At 38.3% G+C, this 26,990-nt stretch overlaps 1 protein-coding gene across 1 annotated transcript; it reads right to left on the reverse strand.

The window, feature by feature from the left end:
* Window positions 1-1,328: 1,328 nt before the first annotated feature.
* GNAT2 (G protein subunit alpha transducin 2) lies at window positions 1,329-25,158 on the reverse strand. Its single transcript, XM_087929700.1, has 9 exons — window positions 24,783-25,158; window positions 15,270-15,312; window positions 13,796-13,937; window positions 11,316-11,473; window positions 8,867-8,995; window positions 8,101-8,230; window positions 4,428-4,581; window positions 3,164-3,378; window positions 1,329-2,240 (listed from the first exon to the last, which is right to left on the reverse strand). The coding sequence occupies exons 1-8, from the start codon at window positions 24,898-24,900 to the stop codon at window positions 3,188-3,190; spliced, it is 1,065 nt and encodes a 354-aa protein (XP_087785826.1). The 5' UTR covers window positions 24,901-25,158; the 3' UTR covers window positions 1,329-2,240; window positions 3,164-3,187.
* Between the last annotated feature and the right edge of the window lie 1,832 nt (window positions 25,159-26,990).

The following is a 26,990-nucleotide window of genomic DNA, read 5'->3' on the forward strand; positions in this document are numbered from 1 at the left end:
AAAATGTTAGTTAGTCTGATTATTTGCTATTGCTAAACTTTTATATAAATAACTGTAGGATTATATTTTGCTTTGTCAAATGTTCATTGGATTGCACCAAATACTCAGGTAGACTTTCCCTCACCAAACAGTTAGTTTTTTCTTTTCTTTTCTTTTCTTTTCTTTTCTTTTCTTTTCTTTTCTTTTCTTTTCTTTTCTTTTCTTTTTTCTTTTCTTTTCTTTTCTTTTCTTTTCTTTTCTTTTCTTTCTTTCTTTCTTTCTTTCTTTCTTTCTTTCTTTCTTTCTTTCTTTCTTTCTTTCTTTCTTTCTTTCTTTCTTTCTTCCTTCCTTCCTTCCTTCCTTCCTTCCTTCCTTCCTTCCTTCCTTCCTTCCTTCCTTCCTTCCTTTCTTTCTTTCTTTCTTTCTTTTCTTTTCTTTCTCTTTTTTTTATTTCTTTCTTTCTCCCTTCCTCCCTCCCTCCCTTTCTTCCTTCCTTCCTTCCTTCGACTGCAGTCTGTGTGTTCCCAAAAAAGAGAGTTAAGGTATTGTAAAACAATGGGGCAAATCCAGCTACTGGTAAAATTGATATTGCTGACAGGACAGAACAAATTTAATACCATTTTATTGGTACTAATAATCTTTACAAACAGTAATAATAACATCTGAGAATGGTGGCAAGTCAATTGTCAGTTTTTACCATTTGTCACATAAACAAGGTATTACAATGGCTATTTTTAAACAATACGTTGTGACTATTTATTTATATCCTGCTTTATCATTTTGGTAAATAACTCAAGGCAATAAATATATCTAATATCCTTTCTCCTCCTAATTTTCCCCACAATAACAACCCTGTGAGGTGGGTTGGGCTGAGAGTGAGTGACTCTCTCTGTTTCCCAATCTGATGCCTTAACTCCTACACCAAACCGGGTCTCTTCACTATTATTAAAATTATTTTAGCAAAAGACATGATAATGTTCTATTCATAAATAAGATGCTATAAATAAATACCTTACTAGGATTCTGAGTGTACAGTGGGAAAACTTCATAAATGTATGAATCTAATAAATCAACCATCTAAGGTGACCGTGTACATTTTTTAATAAAATGGGATCATATTACAAGTTACTTAGTCAGTTTAAGACCGATTTCATACAAGCATGAACATGTATTAAAATTAGGGAAATATATTGTATAAATGAATAATGTATTGAGCTACCACTTCAGTTCCTGTAAACAGCATATGAATCACAGCAAATATTTTTGAAAAGAAAATGTGAAGAGGAATGTCTATGGAGAAAAGGAATATGAAGAGGAATGGAAGAAATTATTTTTCAATCATGCACCCGTACTTTTTAATGCAAATTTATTTTTATCTCTTACATATTTATTCAAAGCTGCATGCAAGGAGTATCTTGTCTAACAATACAACTTGTTTACAAATGCTGAGAAACAATACAGCTCTAAATAGCATGAAACTCCTGATACAACTGTTCTATTTTTGTATCCCTCTGGTCCCTATGTGGGTGTGGAAAAGTTCTCTGCTCCTGTGATGTCAGTGGGTTGAAGCTGTGTATGTTCATTACCCCAGGATTAATAAGACAGGTAGACAAGCTGTCTCCGCAGCAGGTATTAAAGCACTGCTGTAGTCTATGAGTATTGGAGAACAGACCAATTCTAGATTCACTGAATTCAATACTAGAAAACTTTTTTTAAGACACTGGGTTCTAATTGCACCAGTTTCAGACAACTGCAAATTGTGTGTTTAATCTATTTTTAATAGGTTTAGATTTGGAAAATACCTCATTTCTATATACAATATACAGTTTTTGGACTTGGACAATCAGACCATTGGTTTTAAAATGAACAGTTCCGTTAAATAAGACCCCAAAGCACTGATTGTATTTTTCCTGTGAAAGAATTGTGTTTTTCCTGTGAAAGAAAGTATTTATAAATAGTTTATAAATGCAGAGAATCAGTGTTTGACATAAATTCATTGTTTGTAAACCAGTTTGTCTTCACTGTTGCCCATGTTACAATTTCCACTTTCACACATTTTAGAGTACTTTAGAAAGGAAACTTATCAAAGAAAATTATTCAGAAATTGGAGACACTTTAACTTTTTGATCCTTTAGCCTTTTTGATGGCATGTCCTTGGAAGAATTGTTTATCTTCTGTGGAGAAGTATAGATTCCTGAATGACTGTTGGCTCTGTTGGTTCTGCTCAGCAGAATGGTGAAGCTCACTGGAAGCCCAGGTTCCTGATAGATGAAGATGAGATAATATTTTGATTTTAATGAAATCAAATTACATTTGAACTTGATTTTGCCAAGAGAATGTCAAAGATGTAGAGATAGGTTTGATGTACTGTATATACATACATGCGTGCATACCTTCAAACATTTTTCAGCTTCAACCCTAACAGTGGTCATGTCACGTGAAGTCTGGCAACATCTACAGATTCTGCAGACGTTTTGGAAATAATTGCATCCTTACACATTTAATACCATGTAAGCACTTGAAAAAGCTTAAATAGAATTATACATGGCTATTTCTTGGCTGGGGTGACTACCAGGAAATCCCAGGTATATTGAAAAGCGAAAAAACATCACGAAAGAAGACAATTTCCACATCATTTTCAATCCTGCTTCCTCCCCCCCACCGCATGGTTGTGACCATGTGACCACTAGGAGTTGATTCAAGAGAGGCTATTTACTTTTAAAAACTCCTGAGTCCTGTACTGAGTACCAGCTTTGATTTGCTGATAGTATTACATCGGGTTGTTTTGTAATCACCTCATTGCCGATGATTTCCTTAAAATTTCGTCTTCTGTTGCATTAGTGTCTTCAAACCCGTTTTGGAAATAATTGCTAAGCGAAGAATTTGGCAATGGTGCTAACTCTTCTTATGTAATAATTATTGCAAATTATTATGGCAAAGGAACTGAAATAGCCGAGTACTTGCATAGTATTATTGCAAGCATCCTGTTGCAGTTTAACTGCTGCTTCCTATTACATATGTAGCCCAGCTGACTTGGCTACTGCTTGCATTTAGTTATTATGCACATTTGACTTTAAGCACTACTGTTCAGAAGTAAGTATAGTTACAAGCCCAAGTAAGGAAATGCTAAAGTATACTTACTGCCTAATTCCTACTTTAGGAACAGATAATTGAACCCAATTACCTTTTCTTTTAAAAAGCTGTAATCTTAGAAGAGACCACAGTCCTTTAGGTTCTCTTTGATGATTACATCTGTTACTGCATCAAATACAAATTTGACGTTCTGTGTATCTGTGGCACAAGTCATGTGACTATAAATTTCTTTTGCATCTTTTCTCATGTTTAGATCAAGAAACTGAAGCTTGATGTAATTGCCTGCATCTTCAAATGTATTGGGGCCTGTTGGGAAAAGGAAATGGGAAAACATAAACAAGTGCTAAAACGTATCACATTGTTTGGATCCCGAGTTACTCATTTACAAAAAGAGCCTTAGATCTAACAACATTTTCTCCTGGTGGAAGTGAAAAAGATGTGGTATGCTGCCTTGAGTTCCTGCAGGAAAGGCAATGTAAATGTAACAATTTGCTTACTCTCCATATTGTTGCCTACATTGTTCCTAACCCTTGATTAGATATTGAAGGGGCAGATAAAACCACTAACAGATTGCTTGCGCTAATGGAAATATCGCACACATATTTCAGTACAGGTGTATGTATTTCCATCTGCATCTTGGAACATGATTTTTATGTGATACTAGTGATACGTTACTTTGGTGTAATGTACTTATTATCAGAACTGTTATAAGCAGTTCTTGAACAGAAAGAACCCAATAAAATGCTCATATTCCCAGTTTCTTTCGTATGAATATTATACAGCATAGAAAGTAACTCAATGAAACATGTAAGTTGAAATCGGTAGTTTCTCTTTGAAGTAAGCCTGACAAGCCTTTAGAATGTAACTGCAGTCACTTTTAAAGCTTAAATTTCTTAAGTGTAATACTTTCTTTATTGTGCTATTTTATAGAACAAACAATTTTTAAATCAATTAAGTTGTATGTATGCGAATTTCTTATTGAATTGATATTTTTCCATTTCAATAGTAAATTACTTCAAACCTAGCGCTTTGTTCATCAATGTATACAGTATCGTTTACTTATTATGAAATTTATTTGCCACCCATCTCATATCCAACAACTAGGGCATGAAATTATGTTCTTAACAGGTGTTCTTTAATCTGATTGTCACCAAATGTATTGAATTACTATAACTTCAAGCCACAAAATTGCTGGACATGCTGTTGGGGAATATTGATAAGTAATCCATTCCACATGGAAACGAAACAGCCCAAGCCAACTGTACACTGGTGTAAGAGGAAAGCCTTTTTCTTATTTAGTTCTTTCAGCAAATTATTTTGGCTTTCATGAAAATGAGGGAAATGTTTTAACTCACCATCATAGTCAGGGAAGCAAATACTGAGATGTACTTTCTTGATTTTTTCCTCAAAGAGGTCCTTCTTGTTCAAGAAAAGAATGATGGAAGTGGCAGCAAAGAACTTGTGATTACATATACTGTTGAAGAGATGCAAAGATTCATGCATGCGGTTCTAAAGAGAAGAACTTTAAAAAGTTACGTTTAAAAGGAACAGTGGTACCCAAGGCTACCTAATAATTTTATTAAATAGTCTGTTAATTTAAGCAAAAATAAACATTCCAATAAATACATAAAATAAATGGTATGCAGTCAGCAAGGATGAGAATCAGTGATTAAATGAAAAGTCAAATTCTTACTCATGGTTTCCTAAGAGTTAAGATAGTTTGTTTCTGCACTATTAACATTTCACATTGAAAAATGCAAAAAAACTACCAAGAAATAAACAGCATTATATATAATTGCTAACATTAAAACAACAACGTTTCAGACAACTTGCAAGAAGTGGGTTGGATCCAGACAAAAGAGTCATAACTTTCAGCAGCATCCTAATTTCTGGGTCTCTCTTGACCTTCAGCAGGAATGTTTCACAGATATTCTTAGAAAACAGCATGATGAGGAAAGCAGGCACCTCTCGGCCCCAAACCACCAATGCAGCCAGGAGGGAAGTGAGAAAGGGGGACTTAGGATGGAACAGTCAGCAATGGATCAAACCACTACTGAAAGACTTCTGTTTCCTGGGGGTGTACTGTGGGAATTCTTTTTTTTCTCCAAGCTCATTTTAAACTTTTTTTATTTTGCCAGTTTTTCTCCTTTGCCCAAAATGGAATAGAGTGCATTTAGTGCATTTACAATTAAATGTAAATGCACTCCATTCCATTTTTGCAGGTGTATTGTTGATAGACCAGTGGACAGAATCTGGAACACCTTCACAAATTCTTCCCAATTGGAATTAAATGGGTATTAATGGGTGCACAGCTATTTCGTTTACAACTCTGTCCAACATTCAGAAAGAAATCAAAGCTAGGCTAGATGATAAAGAGCATTCTGATGATCTAAAACAGAGGCCCCCAAACTTGTCAACTTTAAGACTTGTGGAATTCAACTCCCAGAAGTCTTCAGAATGCTGGCTGGAGAATTCTGGGAGTTGAAGTCCACAAGTCTTAAAGTTGCCAAGTTTAGAGATCCCTGATCTAGAATCTAGTACTCCCTTTGTTATATCCACTGGAGCAAACATTTGTGATTGTGGCCCACAGGGCAGCCAATTTAAGCTAGCATGATAAAATCTTCAATTAAATGCAGCAGGTTGATAAGAAGATATAAAATTTATTTTGTGAAATTGGTATTAGTTTGTAATCCAAAACCAAAGTGCCCCAGGGATGGGGCTAATACAGCATTCAGATCAGCAAAGGGAAAGGCAGGGGCTGCTCCCTTGAGACACATATTTTGTTGCATGCCAGCTTTTTCATTGCTGCTTTAAAAGCATATTTTAAGTGCATGTCAGAAGAAGTATGGATGGTCTTCATCATACAATCAACAGTTTGTTTAGTGACCGTTCATAGTTACGATGGCACTGAAAAAAGTGACCCATGGCCATTCTTCACACTTATGACAGTTGAAGCATCCCCATAGTGATGTGATTTATATTTGCATGCTTGAAAACTGACTCATATTCACGACGGTTGCAGTGTCCCGGGGTCATGTGATCTCTGTTTGCAACCTTCTGATAAGGTTGCAAAGTCAATGGGAAAATCAGATTCACTTAACAACAGTTTGGGCCAATTTAACAGCTGCGGTGATTCACTTATCAGCCGTGACAAGAAAAGTTGTTAAATGGGGCAAAAGTCACTTAAGTCACTTAAGAAATTTCTCACTTAGCAACATAAATTTTGGGCTCAATTGTGGTTATATAGATAGAATAGATAGATAGAATTCTTTATTGGCCAAGTGTGGTTGGACACACAAGGAATTTGTCTTGGTGCAAATGCTCTTAGTGTACATAAAAGAAAAGATGCATTTGTCAAGAGTCAAGAATCATCAGGTACGTCACTTAATAATAGTCATAGGGTACAATAAGCAATCATATCATACTAGGAAACAGTCAATATAAATCGTAAGGATACAAGGGACAAAGTTACAGTCATACAGTCACAAGTGGGCGGGGATGGGTGATAAGGAGTGATGAGAAGATTAATAGTAATAGTAGTGCAGACTTTGTAATAGTTGAACAATGTTGAGGGAATTATTTGTTTAGCAGAGTGATGGCATTTGGAAAAAAACTCCTTGTGTCTAGTTGTTCTGGTGTGCAATGCTCTATAGCATTGCATGTAGAATTATATATATATATATATATATATATATATATATATATATATATATATATATATATATATATATATATATATATAATTTATATATATTGCATATAGAATTTATATAGCATTGCATATAACATTGCATATAGAAAACCTAGAACTACGCCACCTTCAGTCCGATCTAAGTATAGTACATAAAATTATATATTGCAATGTCCTACCTGTCAATGAATACTTCAGCTTCAACCATAACAATACAAGAGCACACAATAGATACAAACTCAAGGTTAACCACACCAAACTTGATTGCAGGAAATACGACTTCAGAAATAGAGCAGTCAATGTCTGGAATACTCTACCTGTCTCTGTGGTTTCTTCCCCAAACCCCAAAAGCTTTAACCTTAGACTGTCTACTATTGACCTCACCCCCTTCCTAAGAGGCCTGTAGGGGGCGTGCATAAGTGCACCAACGTGCCTACTGTCCCTGTCCTATTGTTTCTTTTATTTTTTTATTTTTCTTATATGTATCCATGTATTCATAACTATGTTTTTACTTATACCTATTATCTTGTAAGCAATTGACAAACCAAATAAATAAATAAATAGCGTTGTTTTGAGGGAAGGAGTTGAAACAGTTTATGTCCGGGATGTGAAGGGTCTGTAAATATTTTCACAGCCCTCTTTTTGACTCATGCAGTATACAGGTCCTCGACTGAAGGCAGGTTGGTGGCATTTTGAGGACTACCTGTATCTATAGAAACTAGGTAGCCTTCTGGTTATGAGAAAACAGCAGTTAATTCCAGCAGGTCCTTTTTAGCTATTTTCTCTCACTTTATTAAGAGATAGTCTCCTGTTGCCTGCAATTCAATTTGCTGAAAAATAAGCAACTAAAACATTTTTTAATAGCTGAAATATTTTATATATGGTCTTGGAGATGATCCTTCAAATAGTTGTTGATGAAGATAGCCTTATCTATGATTCATTAGGGTTTACAGAGATAGGTTTTTTTTCTTTAAATGAGAAAAGACTTGCTGAAACTGGACAAAAATTGATCCCACTTTGACCTGCAGCAACTCCTTAAACAAAGCTAAGAATGGAATTCTTATTCCAGATGGTTTTGTTACTTGGGCTTGAACGAGAGCAGCATAATTTCCCAAAAACAAAATACCACCCAACTGGCTACCTTTTAAAGTTCCTTTAATTTTCCCTTCTCTGGTTGTAATCAGGCAATTATAAAGTTCTGGCATTCTTTATGAGCATGGAGTTGAAAGGGCGACTGAACTAAGTTTGTCTTTATGGGGCAGATGAATTTCAAAGCAGAACCAAGTATTTGTTTGGAATTGTCATTCATTGTATACAGTCTGAGCTAGCAAACATACCATGTCATCGTCTTCTACCAAGACCATGTCATATGCACTAAGAGCGCCACAGAAGATGATGCAGGTCACCCCTTCAAAGCAGTGGATCCACTTTTTGCGCTCTGATCTCTGCCCACCTACATCAAACATTCTGGAGAAAGAAGAACCATGCGTGTGAAACGTTGGAACACTTGAAACCAGGGAAACATCTTCCCAAAGCAATGTAGTTTCAATGAGCAGATGCTTGGAACTTTAGAACAAGGTATATTTCTACTGGTTAAAGATGCACATGGCAGCAACTATTCAGCCTCTCACAATTTACACGTTTTTAGGCTTTCAACTCATGGTTTCCAACATTCCTGGATCTTGGAGATTATGAGATTGAACTGAAAGTCCTCCAGAAGACACAAATTTGGGGGAGTCTACTTAGACAAAGATGTGAAATTACAATATAGTTCAGAAAACTACTTCCCATTTTTCAGTCAAATGTTTAACCAAAAAACCCTGAAACAATAGATATCAAATTAGAAATAGAAACACCTTAAAAAGTTAAGCTTTTGCTAGGGGCACAAAGAGACATAGTATTAATGTTATTCTTAAACATGGCCGTGTTAGATAAAAAGTGAGGCAAAAAAAAATGTCGAAATGCCCTGAACATTGAAGTGTATACAAGAGGAGGAGAAGCAAAAAAGAACTAAAATAGGATTTACACATCCTGAAAATTGGTTGGAGAAAATGGAAAGAAAAAGATTTCAGAGCAAGGAAGATATCGAAAGGTTTTGCTCACCTGAAATTAAGATCCTTGACAGAGAACTTTGTCTCTATGATACCTGTGGTTTTAACTCGGGATCGCAATACATCCTGTTCATTGGGAAGATAGCCGGGAGCAGTGATTCTGTCCAGTTGATTAAGATAGCTACAAAAGAATGAGATGCAATATAATTTCTTAGCATGGCATAGGATTATAAGATAGCATGTGTCATATGCCATCCGTATTTCAATGTGATAGAACTGTATCAAAGTTTCTTAAAGCTTTAATGGCTTGAGCAGGATTTTGAACCCATATCTTCTAGAAATATCAAACTGAAGTTACTATGATTTAATCTCAACATATTCTGCTTTCCTTTGTATACTGCTAAAGAAAATGTGCATTGGTTAACACCTGGCTAATGTAGCAAGGGCAGAAATGGCAAACATCTACTGCTTTGAGGTTTTGTTACGACTGCACAGCAATTGCAAGTTACCGTTAATGCAAACAGATGTTTTTTACCGTGTATTTTCCAATGTATTGTATTATCTTATATATTTGGCTCTATTTACCCTTACAGTTGCATAATCATTTTGTAAATTCAGCCTTTGCCAATTCAGTGTCTTCTAAGTATATTGGATGATAAAGCTTGTTGTCATATAGGAGCTATAGTCCATTACACATGAAAGGTATTAGCTTAGGAATGAAGCATAAGGTAAGTGTAATATTGCAGATATGTATACCCAAAACCAAGTGCACAATGAAATTCAGCTGATATAGTCAGGAGTTGCAGTCTCAGAAGTGACACTGTTAACCGAGATTGTTAAAGAAAATTATAACATCATGGAAAACTAACAGGATGACATACAGTACTTGTTTTCCTCTCCTAAATCAAATATGAGTCCTTGGGCTGTGGCATAATTTATTCCAAATGTTCACTAACTTCCATTGTACTTATTTCAAGATACTATTAACTGGAATGTCTCCTTCCTGAATTCTCTCCTACCTTACAAATTATTACGCCACTGACTTTGAAATAATGACATTCCTATTCCTTCCTTCCAAAAGAGTTTGGAAAAGCAATAATTGAAAGCTTGAAATAAATCTAAGAAAACATGTCCTCCTTTATCTTAATCAGATAAGATTAGAAGCCAATCTTATAAAAAAATGCATCTTCAGAAGAGGATTTAGAAAGCCAGGCAAGTTTTGATCAGCGTTGGGGTCCTGCTGGAACCCATACTAGATTCTCTCTCTGTGCTCACTGTGAAGGCCCTTTCCTGAAAGCAGGCACAACATACTTTCAAAAGTACAAGTCTGCCACCAGTGCAAAAGCAGCTTAGGGCTATAATAAATTGACTAATGAGGATACAGGATGTAGGAATAAATATGGTCAGCCTTATCCATGTTATTGGGGTAGTCTGGTACTTACATTTCACTTTCTACAGTGTTGTACCTTGAACAATTAATAAACTATAGCATACACAATAGATTAAACAGAATAAACATTCATTTAAAACAGAAGAGGGTAAAGGAAAATAAATAAAAACCAAACACAACATACACAGAAGGTCTGGGTATATAGAGCAGGGATTTTTTCTTATTTACAAGTTGGTATATCAATCAATCTTCTAATAGATGTTTTTGGCCACAGCAGTCACTTGTGGATCCCATGGCAATGATGGGAACACTCAAAACTATATATCCATTCTTTCTGAGGAAGTACAGCTATACTCACAACTGATAGACTCCCTAATTCTTCAGGGTTCAACCTTAACTTCTTGATCCTCATCCATAGCATCCCAATTTCCAGAACAAATACTACATCTCTTGACTCAGGCATAATAGTGGAACATTAACACGACCAGCAAAACTGACAGCATTTCTCGCTAATTGGGATTAATGTAAAACTTGCTGTTATGCCACAAAAAAGCTGCCCAGGAACTGAGACACACTCTAGGACAGAAGTCCCCAAACTTGGCAACTTTAAGACTTGAGGACCTCAACTCCCAGATTCTCCAGCCAGCATAACTGGCTGAAGAATTCTGGGAGTTGAAGTCCACAAGTCTTAAAGTTGCCAAGTTTGGGGACTCCTCCTCTAGGACCATCACCGTAAATAGGAGTGGAATTGCTTTACCACAGTATGTTGTTCCTGCCCCAAACTCTCCCCCTGCCAAATTTATGGAAGATATGGGGACTGGCAGCATGAAAAGATCAAGCAAATTCAACAGAGTTCTTTCTCTCTGTTTCTAAACCAGGTTAGACTGAAAAGATTCCTTTTTTTGGAGTTGGGGGTGTCTTTGAGTCAGTATGAACTCCTGGCTACTGCCTGGACAAGTTTTTCTTGGCAAGATTTAAGAAATACACATCCTTGATTGCACCAATACCATGTGATACTTGTGCAATCTCACGATCACAATCCTTTGAGGAGGCTTAATGGCCTTCCCAATAAGGTAATCTTTCATAGATGCAATAGCTGGCTCAGACTTACTATGCAGCAGAATCATTGAGTTGATATTCAGCTGCTCGATCAAAGCTGGCTTGAACTCCTCCATCAAGCCATAGTTTCTTTATACAAGCCACCAATTCTGGGGGCATGGTACCTTCTTCAATTGAGTCAGCCAAACTGTACAGCTGCCGTTGGTCATCCTGTTAAAAACACATAAGCACAATCATGTTTCCTTGGGAACTGGATGTGGAATTCAAGGCTCAATTTGTTTTGGCTTTGTATGTTATGTCACCTATACGAGATGTCCACGTTTTCAGCAGGGAAGTTCTAGCTTGCAGAGACGTGACCATTACATCATTGCATTGGGTTGGACTAGAGAACCTCCAAGATCCCTTCCAATCCTGTCATTCTATTCTATTCCATTCCATTCCATTCCATTCCATTCCATTCCATTCCATTCCATTCCATTCTATATTCTACTCTACTCTACTCTACTCTACTCTACTCTACTCTACTCTACTCTACTCCACTCCACTCCACTCCACTCCACTCCACTCCACTCTACTCTACTCTACTCTACTCTACTCTACTCTACTCTATTCTACTCTATTCTCAAATTACAGTGCTTTGCTACAGTATTTGTATCAGGTTCTTCGAGGGCTGGTGACTGAATGCATCCAACTAGAAAATACTAAAGCAGGTAGAAGCAGGTAGAAGGAAGAACACTGAGCCCCGGTGATGCAGTGATTAAAATGCAATACTGCAGGCTGCTAAATCTGCCCATCCCTTGGAATCTGATCCAGGTGGGACTCAAGGTTGACTCAACCTTCCATCCTTGCAAGGTAGGTAAAATGAGGATCCAGATTGTTGGGGCAATATGCTGACATTTTAAATCACCCAGGCAGTGCTATGGGGTGGTATATATGTCTAAGTGCTATTACTATTTGTACTGGGAGGAAAAAAATAATAGAAGAAATTAATAACTCCAAGTGATGATACATCAGCTTCTTTGGTTGGTCCTGGCTTGTCCACCAAAAGTATTCCCCCTAATGAAAAGCTGTTGTGCATTGCCATTCCGGCACAACCGTGTAGTGGTTTCTTCCAAAATGGCATTTTTTCAGTACCATGTGGTTGATTAGATGAAGTCTTATACATTTTTAGCAGTATCTTCCCCCCCCTTTTTTTCTTTTCTTTTTTAAAGCACATTGCTTCCGTTATGAATTGCAAGAGGTAAGATTGTTTTGAGAATAATTCAGGTCAGTATTGGCATAATCGTTCTATGGATCAGCTCTTGCGCATTCATGGATAGGAAACAAACAATGCTCTCCAAAGCTTTTCTTTAATCACCAGGTGGCGCTAGGCACACCTATTTAGGTTGTGAGGCAAAAAAAAAGTGACCTGCTGTGTTTGTACAACACACTCACCCATGGTTACTGAATCCTGGTTTAAACTGTTCATCAAATGTCTGAAGTTGTCTGGAACACTGAACTATAAGCAAACCACATTGTCTAAGTTCATATTAGTCTACACAGTTCATACTACACTATATTAAAATGCAGTGCTCATTTTGCTTGTGGCATGTTCCAGACTAAGAGATTTTGTGTGGCATAAGCTTTTGGGCAATAGTTGTATTGGTACCAAAAAGCACTTTTGAGTGTGGTTGTTTTCCCCAAACCATCTGTACTTGATGCATGTTATCACTATTTGCATGCTTGATATCCCTGTTCTGGAACTCTGTGTGTGTGTGTGTATGTGTGTGTGTATTCTATCATTATATATTGCATCTGAACACAGTACATCTTTTAAGCTTCTAGAACAGGACTGTCAAACTCATGGCCTGATGCGTCATGCACTGGCCACGCCCATGTCCAGTTTAGCAAAGGGGGGGAAAGTTGTCTTATGTCACATGACAACACCGTGGCAATGTGAGTATGACACCCCTGTTTTAGAATGTCCTCCAATGTTAGTTTTTCTTTTTTTTAATAAAGGTACATTCTTTGGTTTTCTATTATTTTTAACCCATAAGGAAAATATGTATAAACCATAGAATTAAATTTAGTGAAACAGCATGATATGCATTCTGGATTATGATTTAAACATCCTTTGGTCACTCTAGGACTCAAATTTAAAAATGTTTATATGGTATCAGTTTCCTTGTCTCAGCTATATGCAAACACCCACACATCAACCCTGATCCCAGCCTGATCAAATTGAAAACATTTTTCTTATGTAAAAGGAAAAAAATAATTGCTCTGTGCTATGTATGTGCAGTGGGAGGAGATTATCTATCTATTATCTATCTATCTATCTATCTATCTATCTATCTATCTATCTATCTATCTATCTATCTATTATCTATCTATCTATCTATCTCAAGGCTTCAATTATACCATAGTGACCACCTTTTCACTTTTTCAACACCTCCAACCAACCTTCTTGTATTGCATTCTGATTTTTAGCCATTGCCATTGCTTTCTGGAGGACACATGTTACAAGTACAGTGTGCTATTGGTAGCACTCACCGCTCGGGCTGAATCGGCAAAATCTATGCCTAGAGTAGACATGGCTCTGACAATTGATAAGATGGATTGAAGTATGTTGCTATATATGATTGCTTTGAACTCCAGACATTCTTCTTCTGTGTAGCCATCCTGATGGATAATTCTGCAGAAAAAAAATATCCAGGTCCTGAATATGAAATGCTACCATAGATTTTATCCCAAAGCTTTAGCACTAGTTTGTTTTTGATTTTACTCTCCACCCGCCAAGGACTCTGTGCATTTCAACAAAGATTGGAGAGAAATCTGAGTATTGGTACCAGAGGTGGTATTCAGCAGGTTCTGACCAGTTCTGGAGAACCGGTAGCGGAAATTTTGAGTAGTTCAGAGAACCGGCAAATACCACCTCTGACTGGAGATTTTACAGCATCCTTCCCCTGCCACGCCCACCAAGCCACGCCCACAGAACGGTAGTAAAAAAAAATTGAATCCCACCACTGATTGGTACTTATTCACTAAGTTAAATGTTAATATCTGGTGGAGCCTGTTGTGTCTAAACTCTGATCTCCTCAGCCATTCCTCCTTAACATTCTCAACATCATAGCTTCCATTATCAACTCCTTTCCCTCTTCTCCCCACTGCTGTTTTTTATAGCAATTCATCTAGCAGAGAATTTGAGTATTTAAGTTTGTCCCAAGCTATGAGTACTGTTAGCCTGGGTCATCCAAACATCAGCTTGGCACATCAATTTTCTGCTGTAGAAGTTCAGCAGAACTTCTGTGTTCTTGCATGAATGGGAACATACTACTTGTCTGCTACAAGTAAAAGCAGGCGCACTTTCCCCCAAGAAGGTGTTATTGATAAGGCCTTGTTCTTGCCCCTATGCACTCTGAAGCACTTTTTGGAATTTAAATGCCAAATGCTTCACCACCCTAATTTTGATACTCAGTTGATGAGTCTTGTAGCAATAATTAATGCTTGCTGCGTGGATAATTGTGCACTCCATCTTCAGCACAGCTTGCACTTGCCTAGAATTACACTAGTCTTAAACTTAATTTAGTTCCCACAATGTTCATTTAAAAAGACCAAGTAAAAACCACGCTAAAGGAAGAGCTACCCAAATGGTCATTTCCATCAAGTAGTCTAAAACAAGGACATCCAAACTTATGGGAGTTTTTTTAAACCATATATGCAGGCAAGCAGTTATTGATGGCTCAGTTATGTGCTGTTGTATGAAAAGGTATTTTCTCTTGATCCTGCTCAGAATCAATTTGTGAAGCAAGCAGTTGCCACTTGTTATCCTCAGTTGATTTAACCACATGCTATTTTTATGTGTCCTAAGCCTTCCATAATCAGTTTAAGTTATTTGCCTCAGCCCAGTCCTGCTGCCAACAACCTGAAAAGTATCTATAAATGTGAACCAATGTGGAACAACATCTAATTAAAAATGATACAGCTAACTTTTGAGCTCCTGATCTCTGATCATGAAGGTACTCACTTCATCTGTTTGACAATTGTACTCTTCCCTGACTCACCAGCACCTGTAATGAAAAACAGCTTAAGGTCAGAACTACTTTGCAGACAAACAGAGGATGCTCTGAGTTAACTATGATTGCTTTCCTACTGTAGTTATTGTGAGATCACCACTGGAAATATATTCAACTACTATATTGATGAATTTGCTCCTTTAGATCAGTCATTCTATTAGGGCTTGGTTGGTTGGTTTGCTAAATCAACCATAATGTCCTTGTTCATACACAGGTCTCAATAAGCATGACTTAGTGATCTCATTCACAGTAGTCTCTTTCACAACACTATTATCATGGCTTGCCATTGCTTTTTCAAGAATACTTTTCAACTTCCCAAGTCTTACCGAAGTTTAGAGATTTCCTTGTGATCTTTCAAGTTCTAAATAGGCTTCATCCACTCCTAGCATCCATGCACAGACAGCAGGCATTATAACTAAACCATACACCAGGATTTGCAAAACATGACTAGATTCATGCCTTGCACCAAAGCAAAAATAAAACAAAATCATATGATAGCTTAGTGCAACATGAAAAATTAGCCATTATGACTAGTCTACATCATGGAGAATATAGATGATCAGTGATCTCAGAAGATTCTCCTCTGATGTCCATGCTTATATGTTAAATCTTATTACAGGAGAGCAATTATAGTCCTCGACTTTCAACCATTTGTTTAGCCACTGTTCAAATTTACAATAACACGGAAAAAAGTGAATCAGAACCAGTCACAGAATTCACCTGTTATGTGTTCAAAATTTGGGTGCTTGGCAACAAATTCTGGTTTTGGTCTCCATTGTGGTTGTAAGTCAAGGACTAGCTTTGTAGTGCTTGACCCAACTTAAAAAAGATGACATGTGAAACAATGGCTTAGCTCAAATATATTACATCATATCTACGGAATGAACTATAGTTGGATAACTTTCTGCAATATACTGTTAACATAAACCAGTATGTTTCCCACAACATTTAACCTTAAACCATAATATGTATTAATATAGCCTGTGGATCCTGGCTTAATATACTGTTTTATGCCATAATACGATTTGTTTGTTCTTGATTTAATGTAAATTCTGCCATGGGTCTTGCTCAGCAATTTATTAAAGCAAACCATTGCTTAGTAGGATGTATCCCCGAGCCTAAAAAACCTCGGTGGTCTAAATGGTAAATAAAAGGAAGCCTGCCCTTTAGTTCCACAGGTTATTTCCCATTCCCATACATGAAATGCCTCTCTTTCTTGGGCCAAATATTTTTAAAGCTGCTCTCTGTTAGGCAAGGGCCAGTCTGAACAAATAACAGGTATTAAATATGCATTAGTTATTTCTATGCCACCCAGAATTATGTCAACACTGAAACTGGGAGTGCATGCTAAAGATACAGTGAATGCACTTTTGGAATATTTTTCTCTGGGAAGACCTCCAGATCCACCCAGACATGACTGATGTGTTCTTCACTCTCTGTAAATTTGTGATGACCTTATGAAGCCATGAGCCAAGTCATACCTGTATGTTTACAAGCCTAGAGCTAGCAGAGAGCATTCATGGGCCAATGCTTGAGCATAGAGAAGTATCTGCCAATTAGTGTTCAGTTGCTCTTTTCCAAGATGACCAAGAACCAAGCATCTTATCATGCCTGTACAAGTTCCTCATGGTTTAAGATCTCTCTTCACAGAAGAAAAGAGAATGACTAGTAACACACACAGATCCTCCATTATTATGCCACACTTATTTCTGTCCATTTATTCCTTGTTTTGCCAAAAATCCCAAAGTGTGAAAAGACCAACTGTAGAAAATGGTAAACAAAGCAATGAAAATCCTCAAAAACTTCCCAGACACCCAAAATGAGAACTTCACTGTATAGTAAGTCTGTGACCAAGACTTGAAATGGGGCTATGGCAGCATTCTGCATTTGGGCACCTGTTCCAACAACTATGATGACGCTAGCATATGGCTATGTCCAGAGGATTGGATGGTAAACATGAGAAAAGATAAGCTATCTGCAGATGCCCTGAAATCTCTAGGAATAAGGTGATGAATCTTATAGAGATTGGTTATGACTGCTTTATTCTAAACAACTGTAAGATATGTGAACTATAACTCCCAGAATTCATTATCATCACTGGTTGGGGCATTTTGGGAATTGTAGTCCACACATCTTACAATTGTTAAGTTTAAAAAACGCTGTTCTAGAAGGGGTCTTCTGGAATGGAATATTTTAAATGTGCTTACAAAAGAGGAAGGATTATACTTTAACAGCATGAAATGCCAGAAAGGAAAATCAAAATGGTTGTGGGAGTTACTGTGACACACAGTCCTTTAGGAAAAAAACAACAGTCACACTAATTATTAAGGAGGAAATTACCATGGAAATCAAATCAAATGTGGGACAACTTGCTGTGAGCAGCTTCCTTATGCAACCTCATTGCCTTTCCTTTGTAACTCTTTGTGGTAAAATCTGGAAGTGCTTTTTCAGTCTTCCCAGATGTGGGCATCAGCTGGAATTAGAGGGAATTCAGACTTCTTCTATTGGGACCAGTTTATGTGAAAGCTAGCATGAATATGGTTGGGATATAAACATTCAAAGGTCTTTTTTAAAATCATGTATCTGGAAGTGCTCAGGTAGATTGATAATATATAGGTCAAATCTGATCATGTATATCACAGCTTTTCAAATGATTTCTAAAGCTACCTTCATTTGTAACGATGAATTATTCATACAGCGTGCAAGCAAGAATCTTTACAGCAATGTAAAAAATGGTTTTTCTATGAAATGTGAAATGTATCTGGATGAAACATTTGCATATGTCTGTCTCCATAAAAATAATCTAGAAGGCTATCCAGTGATGATAAAAACTCATGGATTCACTGTAATACCAAACTTAGTGAATTTTCTTTCTACATGGACATACAGGATATAAGATTGCACTGTAAATGTTTTTCTCTCTGTCTTTGATGATACCTACAACCAAAGTTCTAGTTTTAGTGAGGACTGATAGCCCTAAACTGAGAGAGCATTATTTTAGGTTGGTTTATTAAGCATTTTATCAAGTTGCTAGAATTTAATCATACGCACACAGATTTCAGAAATGTATTTACTTAAAATACAGTGACTCCTAGCTGCAAGACTAATTCATAAGCTATTTTTGCAAGCGCTGGCTCATATTTTTACTCCAAATCATTAGACATTTGCTTTCCAGAAGCACCAGCTTAGAATGTGTCTTCCTAAAAGCACATTATTTTTCTTTCTTAAACAAAATGTTTCTTCTGCTGCTCTTCACTAATTTAAGCAACCATTGTACCATTTCTTGATCTCATCACATTAAGCTGCTTGTTTAGTTCAAACAGGAAGCTGCTTAGAATTAGAGTTTAAGCACTTTAATTCCAGTTTCCCTGCTGTTACTGTGATGAATCCATGTTGCCAGGAGGCACATAAGAACTGATTACTCCTGCTTGCCTCCACAAGCAGCACTGCTGATCTATGTGACTTTTACAGCATGAACTGTAGTACACTTGTTTCTACAGCAATGTTATCTCACGAAGCCATGCAGCAGAAGCCAGGGTATAATATTTTTCATGCTACATACAGGAGGACACCTCATCCAATCCTCATCTCGTCATTACTGTGGTTTCCAATTCAAGTTTTAGGGTGGGCTGAGCTAAACAGCAACAATAGCGACAGAGTAGGCCAGGCCTGCCTTCATTGTGACCTCCAAGTTTCCAGGAATTAAGCAGAGCACAGGTTTTTACCCCAGCCATGGCTACATCTTTGTTCATCTATTCCCTACTAGTACGATAGCCTTCATCAAATCAGTACTCTCCAGATATGTTGAATTAGAAGTTAAATTGCAACCAGCTGCTGAGTAAGATTACTAGAAACAATGGGGAGTGTAGTTCAATGCATTGGGCAAGACTCCCTTCTCTCTTACAAAGTAGCCCTTTCCTTGATCTAATCATAAAAAATATCCCTTTCTGCTCACATTTGTTTCTCAGTTGCTGCTAATGTGGATGTTGAACCACTAAAGCTCACACAACTGATTGGAAGACACACCTTAGCCACCAGTTTCCATGTCTGAAGTATCTTTTGTGCTACATTTTAAAGAAATTAATTTACTGGCAGATTTCTTTTAACAAATTCACTTTCTAGGTCAGAGATCTCCAACCTTGGCAACTTTAAGACTTGTGGATTTCAACTCCCTGAGTTCCCCAGCCAGCTTGTTCTAATCTAGATGCATTTATGGAACCCGAGCTCTTGATTGTGGCCTGCCACTGCATAACATCTGACTGGATTCATATATGTGACAATCAAGAACTCAGAAATATGTGTATCAAAGAATACCGCATATTAAAGCTAATACTCAGATAGTTTCCATAAACAAGTCAATTTCATGGAAGCGGAAAAATGTGGCTGGAGATAAGAAAGTAGTCTCTGACATCACATTTAAAAAATGAAAGTTTGGGTTGGGTCCAGATTTCATAATATTCAGAAAAATCCTGTAGTTGTCACTACTAATTTGAACTCTCACCACGACTATAATGAGTAACAGTATTCTAAGCATTTGAATCCACTTTTTATATTTTTTTTCCAGAGAAATTGTAATGGCACGTCACCATGAAACTTCTGTGTTTTAACTCATCAATTAATGAATTAAAGAAAATGCCAAAAGGAATAAGACATGCACAACAAATAATAAGATATAGTGGTTCATGCACAAAAGAAAACAGAAGCATCTGTGTCCCAGATGTTTGTTCCAGACATAGATAAAAATGCAATTACTTTGTGGAAAAAAAGTGTTTTGAGTTTCATTGTGGTTTAGTTATCATTCAGAGTTGTCTTCTCTCTTTTAGCTGGGGAGTTTTCTTTTGAATTCTCCTGTCCTTGGGTCAGTAAACAAGGGAGACTTGTTGCTACTGGCTTATATAGGCAGCACTCGACTTATCAGTGTAATGGAGCCTGCCCATCATGGTCATAAATTTCTGATGGTTGTAAAACCAGTTCGTGATGTGACTGGCCTGATTTTTTCCCCCTTGGTGGTGATTAAGCTGCAGCAGTTGTAAAGCAGCTGCCATTGTTGTTAAGTGAAGTGCTGTGGTCGTTAAATGAACCAATGGCTTTTCCAAAATCAGGAGTAAATGCTGGTCTTCGGCAACACCATTCTTAAATGCAGTCACATGACTGTGGGATGTCGCAAAAAGCTGTGACATGCCCTGGTTGCCAAGCACCCAAAGTTCAGTCACATGTCCATGGATCGGAGCTCAACCATTGGCGTTTCGAATCCAGGTCCTGAATAGCCTCCAGGTCTGTCGTAACTTTGAACTGGTCATAAGCTGAGGACTACCTGTACTTGTTAGGGGAAGAGGTGATTTGAGTTTAGGAGTGAAAGAGCCCATTGGACAGACAGAACAGTTCCAGATCTAACTGGCCATGTGAAAGAGTGGAGACCAAACTTCAGAGGAAGAAATCGGAGTGAGTCCTGTACTGGTTGCTCCTGTTGCAGTAATGGTCAACTAATTATATCTAATCGTATCTCGCTCTACATTCCCAATCTCATTTTAGTTTATTTTTACTACCAGTTTTGATTCAGTATAGTTGGGTAGATGGTGAGTTGCCTTAGATAAAAAAGGGAAGGGACTATACCGCCCTTCCATCCATTCCATTGCACTAACTTGTTATTAACTTCCTCATGCAGTGACCATTGGAAGTTACAATGCTGCTAAAAAAAATAACTTTTGTGACCAATCCTCACATTTACAATGGTCACAGTGTTCCATAGCCACATGATTGTCATTTGTGTACATCACAACTGTTTTGTGACAAGTAGAATTAATACAAAAGGCTTTTTTTTTGTTTAGCGTCTGCAGCTTAACAGCCAAAGGGGAAGTGAGATTATTAACCCTTTGTGGTCATGTGATTTTCCACTTAGGACAGTGGCTCTCAGTGACCAAGCTGCTGATCCCAATTATGGTTGCTAAGTGAGGACTGCCTCCTGGTACTTTAAAATCAAATCTCTTTTTTAAAAAATTCAAGAATATTTCTGTTTTTAGCTCCCTGTTAAAGCCTATTTCATTGGGAAAGCCAATCCTTCCACTTAGCGCGCTCTCTCTCTCTCTCTCTCTCTCTCTCTCTCTCTCTCTCTCTCTCGTATGTAGATGTGTGTGCCCTGATTTTCCCAAGGTTCAGGAGTTATATAAAGGAGCTATCCCTACTGGAATTTGAGTCTATAGCACACAATGATAGTGGTGCTTCTCACACACCTCCACCACTGAAGCAGGCACAATTGGGGCCAGAGGGTAGTGTGGTATAGGAGAACTTGAAACTGTCTTCAGCTATTGCAAGGCACAGGTCAGCAGAGGGAAGAGCACCAAGCATTCTTCAGCTTTAAGCACCTTAAATGTCCTTTCCACTCTCAGCAGATTTATAATCCTGGGTTGCTGACCAACAAAATCCTTGCAGCTTGGTTGAAGCATCCATCAGGTGGAAAGGATGGTCCAAAGACATTATGTATTAAAGCAATTCAGGATGATATAGGATGATGGATTTTGGTGCTTCTTCTTCTGGTTACTGCTGGCTACCATATCCATTCTTCAGTGGATAGATTAGGGCACTGATAATACAGGAAGTAAAATCCAACATGTTGTAAACTGCCCAGAATAGCTAGTCAGAGTTGTAGTTGCAGTTGTTATTCTCATCTCACTGCTGACATATGTTCCAGTCAACTTGAGTGAACATTTGTTACAGGTCTTTCATTGTGCACCAGTAGAGATGGATGATACTGAGGTTAGGCCTGCTGTTATGGCTGTAGCGCTTCCAGTGATGTTATATTATGCAAAGTTGCTGGATAGGGCCCACAGGACAAATGAGATGAGCACAGCCAGGAAGGCACAATTAAAAGCTGGCTACCTGGGCAGCCAAATCTTAAAATGTGGTGAAGATTGTTGAGACGATAGTCAGCCAGCAGCTGATGAGGAAACAGATAACATTTCAGTTAGGTTCCAGACTGGGATTTAGTCCTGAGACAGCTTTGGTTGCACTTGTTGGGGAACAGTGGCAGAACTGGGAGGGTCATGGTGCATCCATCTTTGTGCTCCTTGGATCTCTCAATGGTTTTCAGTACCATTAAACACAGAATCCTTTTAAGCTGGTTCTATAGTTAGGGGTACTGTTTTACAGTGGCTCTCTTCCTTTCTCCTGGGATGGTTGCACTTGCTGTTGGTAAGCAGGGAGAAATTGTTCCCTTAGTCCTTCATTTGTGAGGTGCTGCAATGCATGCTTCTCTCCCCCCACCCCCTTTTCAACATTTATATGAAACTTCTGGGTGAGGTCATCCACTGAATTAGGGATCAGTATCATTAGCATACTGGTGACATCCAGTTAGGTCTTTCAACCACAGGCCAGCTCAGTGAAGCTGTCGTGGTTCAGTCACGTGTTGATGGATCAGAGCTCAACCATTGGCATTTCAAATCCAGGTCCTGAATAGTCTCCAGGTCTGTCATAGCTTTTAACTGGTCATAAGCTGAGGACTACCTATACTTCTTAGGGGAAGAGGTGATCTGAGTTTAGGAGTGAAAGAGCCTATTGGACAGACAGAACAGTTCCAGATCTAACTGGCCATATGAAAGAGTGGAGACCAAACTACAAAGGAAGAAATCGGAGTCAGTCCTGCACTGGTTGCTGTGCTTGTCTGGATTGGAAGAAACCATCTCCAACTCAGTCCTTCCCAGGCCAAGTAAATGTGCATGTTTGGACCACCCAGATCGGGAGATATTCCAACTTTGACCTCGGAGGGGTGACACACCTTGGGAGTCTCCCTGGACTTGCAACTCCTGCTCAGTGAGCAGGTGAACAGCAATGGCCAGAAAGGCTTTTGACCAACTAGTCATCTGGTGTGCCAGTTGTTTCCTTTCCAAGATGAGGGGGCCCCTTCAGACAGTCACTTATGCTTGGGTCACCTCATAGCTTGATCATTGCAACATGATCTTAGGCCATCTGTAAGCTTCAGCTGATCCAGAATTCAGCAATATAGGCAGTGATAGACATGCCTTGGTATGCCTATGGAACTCCTCTGCTTCACTGCACCAGTTGCCAATTTACTTCCTAGATGGCCTAGGTTACCTGGGGGTCTCTTTGCCTCCCATAGTATCTATCTGGCCAGTTTGATTTAAAGGATATGTGCACTCTGAATTCCATCAATTAAATAAAGCCATTTGTCTGAACTCAGAAGCATGCCTCCTCTGTAGCAGCGCCTGTCTTCCAGAATAAGATTCCTCAAAATTCAAATGGATCCCACCTTGCTGGTATTTTGAAGAGTGCTATGGACCTGGCGCTTTCCTCAGGCATTTGGTGAGGATCTGATGCTGCTTTCTTGCTTTCCATTCTCTTCTGGGCTTGTTTTCTTTGCCACTGTTGTTTTTCTGTCTTGTGCTGCTTTTTGTGCATTTTCTAAAAAAAATTATCCTTAAATATTTTCAACAGTAGTAAATCAAACCAGAGTTGCTAGCAGTTGGGCAGCCTATAAATTTAATAAATCATTTATAATTTATAATAAATAATTTATTATTATTATATTTAATGTGAGTGCATTTTCAATGCCCTGTGCTTGTAGATTGCTGGTAAAATTTGGGGGTGTGGTATTTGTGTGTGTTTTAGTAAATTTTAGTAAAAAAAAAATAGTAAATTTTTGACTCCTAATGACTGCCTGGTCAAGGTCCTGCAGTTTTCTAGGGGAAAAAATTGGAAGTGGTTTGCCAGTACCTCCTTCACAGCACAAACATTAAATTTAACAGTGGTTACATAGCAAGCTCACTGCACATTTGAGAAGAGCCACTTGTATAGGAAAGTACTTCAGATGAATTCCTTCCTTCCTTCCTTCCTTCCTTCCTTCCTTCCTTCCTTCCTTCCTTCCTTCCTTCCTTCCTTCCTTCCCAAAGGTTTTTGGGAAGTTGACTAAAATGTATCATTATGGAAAATATTTCAGCACAGGGGAGAATTTTACTGATTTTGAAACATAATCTATATCTTTCCTCGCTTCTTAGCACTCCATTATCCTTCTTGGAAATACTTAATATTTTCTAACAGCTATGGTGCCACTGACCTGTGAGAAAGGATCTCTGTGACCTCTCATTATAATCAAGGGACTGCAATTATTTGTCCAACTGTTCTAGCTTCTGCCATTTACATAAATTTGCCTCAGGAAACAAAACCAAAGTTTCTAATTTTTAAAATTTCTTGTTTATATCGGAATCACCCCAAACCTTAGTTCTACTGTGGTCATCAAACCACGATTAAATATTTTCCCATCTGATCTGCTGTTGCTGATACCGAGCAACTGGTGCCTTACTGTTGAAAGCTTTATGGACAGCATTTAGAATATTTGCAGGAAGAGTAGTTCTACACTAGCCTTCCCAAGATAAGGATGCTAGGATCCATAAAAAAACGAAGCGTTAAAGGTACCCCTCATGAAGATAAATGGCCTGTTGCATTACACTTACCTAACAGGAGAAGCTTAACTGTCTTTGCCTCTTTATCTCCATCTTCTTGAAGCTTCTTTTCCAACTCCTTTGACCTCTTAGCAAGTTCCTTGTCTTCAGCACTTGCTCCACTACCCATATCACTTTCTTCTTCTACTTAGTTTGGCCCCTCCGATTCCTCCGTTTTTTTTCCAGGTCTTCAGATTGTTGGTCTCAGCTATTTCTATCTCCAGAGTGATAAAGAAGGTGCTTCTTGGATGTGCCGTGCTTAGAAGCCGTAGGCTGACAGATTATTTGTCCAAGACGGTTAAGAAGGTAGCATCAAGTCAAAGCATTTGTCTTGCACTGCGCTTTTTCTCTCCTTCTCCCTCCCACTTCAAGGGTAACCCAGTTTTGTTACAATAGCTCTGAGGTTATTTTATCTTATCACATGTCCTGCAAAAGCCAATTATAAAAAGCCAAGATGTCCAAGATTAATGCGGGAGGGGGGAAACTTAGACTGACATGGAGGAGTTGTGCAGTATGGAATATAAAGTTATATAATGTAAGAATTTGTTAACCGCCCCCTTCCTCTTAATGCAAACCAGGGACTACCCGCCAACTGTAAAACTTTATTGGTTACACCACTTCAGCACTGAAGAATTACTTTTGAGATTTCCAAATGCCTGAGAGTGCCTACTTTTTTTTGGATTTGTTAGCCGGAAGGTTGACAGCAAACCAGCTCTGAGGTTTTCCCTCTCAATGCTACACAATTAAAAATTAGTTTCCCCTTTCTCCCACCCATAGAGGTTATGCTGTTCAATTAAGTATCAGTATTTTGTTTTGGGAACAGTTCATTTCTTTGTCGGACACCTGCAGCAGTGACCTTGGTGGGCTCTGCATTCTTTCTCCCCCTTCCCTCCCCCCAGTTTGTTGGCAAGTTGAATAGCGATAAATGTTCAAAGGGACCAGAAGCGGTTCAAACTTGACACTACCATTATTGACAAAAAGTACTCCTGGTTTTCTTAAATAAAGGTCAATTAAGGTATGTTCTAATACTTAAAGATATCAGTTTGTGGCAAAATTATACTCCAATATCCCCATGCAATCCTATAGAACTGAACAGCAGTTATCCCCAGCAGGTGCTGTATGGGAATTCTGCAGGCCACATCAGTGAACGCATGTGTAAGTGGGTGCAGTTATCAACATTCTCTTACTGATCTCTCCCACATAGTCAGGTTCTGACAGCATCTCTTACACTCCACTAGACAGTCATCATCATCTCCATCTCCTCCTCCTCCTCCTCCTCCTCCTCCTCCTCCTCCTCCTCCTCCTCCTCCTCCTCTTCCTCCTCCTCCTCTTCCTCCTCAGCCTGCTGCTGGAATAAGGACAGCAGCAGGAACATCTTCAGGAAAGGTTGCCATTGGGAACTTTTCAACAGACTGGCTCAAGGACCCAGTTTTGTCATCCTGATCTGGGTGGAAAAAAATGATCTTACCCAAAGATTCTGAGATGAACATAGACGTGATAGACAGTGATATCGGGATGGGGGCTTTGGGTTTTTGTTTGCTTTGTCCTTTGCATAGGAATGGAATATGACCATTAATCCAATGGACTTTGATTTGGGATGAATCTCTCTTGCATTTCAGTGTTTCCAATTGTATCATCTGGCTGCGTAGGCTGGGATAAAGGGTGGAATTCCCCCCTTCCTCAAAGAAATATATTTCCCCTGATTTCTTCCTTGCAACATCCTTCTCTAAGAGAAACAAAATAATTCCAAAGATGTGTAATATGTGAGTTTAATCCTTAAAGGCTGGCAAGAAGAATTGCACAGGCTTATTACGTTTCTCTCCATCCTGCCACTTAAGCTCTTTAAAGTGTTATCTTTGTTCAGCAAATCCTCCCACCCTCCAACCAATCCTTACATTTTGCCACAACAAATTCTTAAATGGAAGGGGAGGTGCAGTTCTAGAGGGACTCTAGATGGTTCTCTGGATCAGAGCAGGATCTCCTAGAGAGGAGGCCTTCCTAAATTTCTCAGCAGGTTGTGTGAGACGTTATCCTCTGCTAGTAAGTAACATCATCAGAGTCCGATGATAATTTTTTAGTGCATTTATCTGATCAATTTTCACATGAGCTATCACATGAAAAGGTGTTTGCCCTTTATTTATATTTTCTTGGAAAAGAAAATAGAAACAGAGATAATGGTATCACTCAAAAATTTATGGGGATCAAAAACTACAGATATCA

This window comes from Pseudonaja textilis, chromosome 3, assembly GCF_049901715.1.
Source record: "Pseudonaja textilis isolate UNSWEBS1 chromosome 3, rPseTex1.2, whole genome shotgun sequence".
Taxonomy (NCBI): domain Eukaryota; kingdom Metazoa; phylum Chordata; class Lepidosauria; order Squamata; family Elapidae; genus Pseudonaja; species Pseudonaja textilis.

Bases quoted from the DNA above. Each gene is read 5' to 3' on its own strand.
- GNAT2 (XM_087929700.1), bottom strand. From the start codon at position 24,900: ATGGGTAGTGGAGCAAGTGCTGAAGACAAGGAACTTGCTAAGAGGTCA. The intron at 13,938-15,269 runs GTGAGTACCTTC...TTTTTTCTGCAG, and splicing joins ACAATTGTCAAACAGATGAA to AATTATCCATCAGGATGGCT. The intron at 8,996-11,315 runs GTAAGTCTGAGC...ATTCTTTTGTAG, and splicing joins CTCAATGATTCTGCTGCATA to CTATCTTAATCAACTGGACA.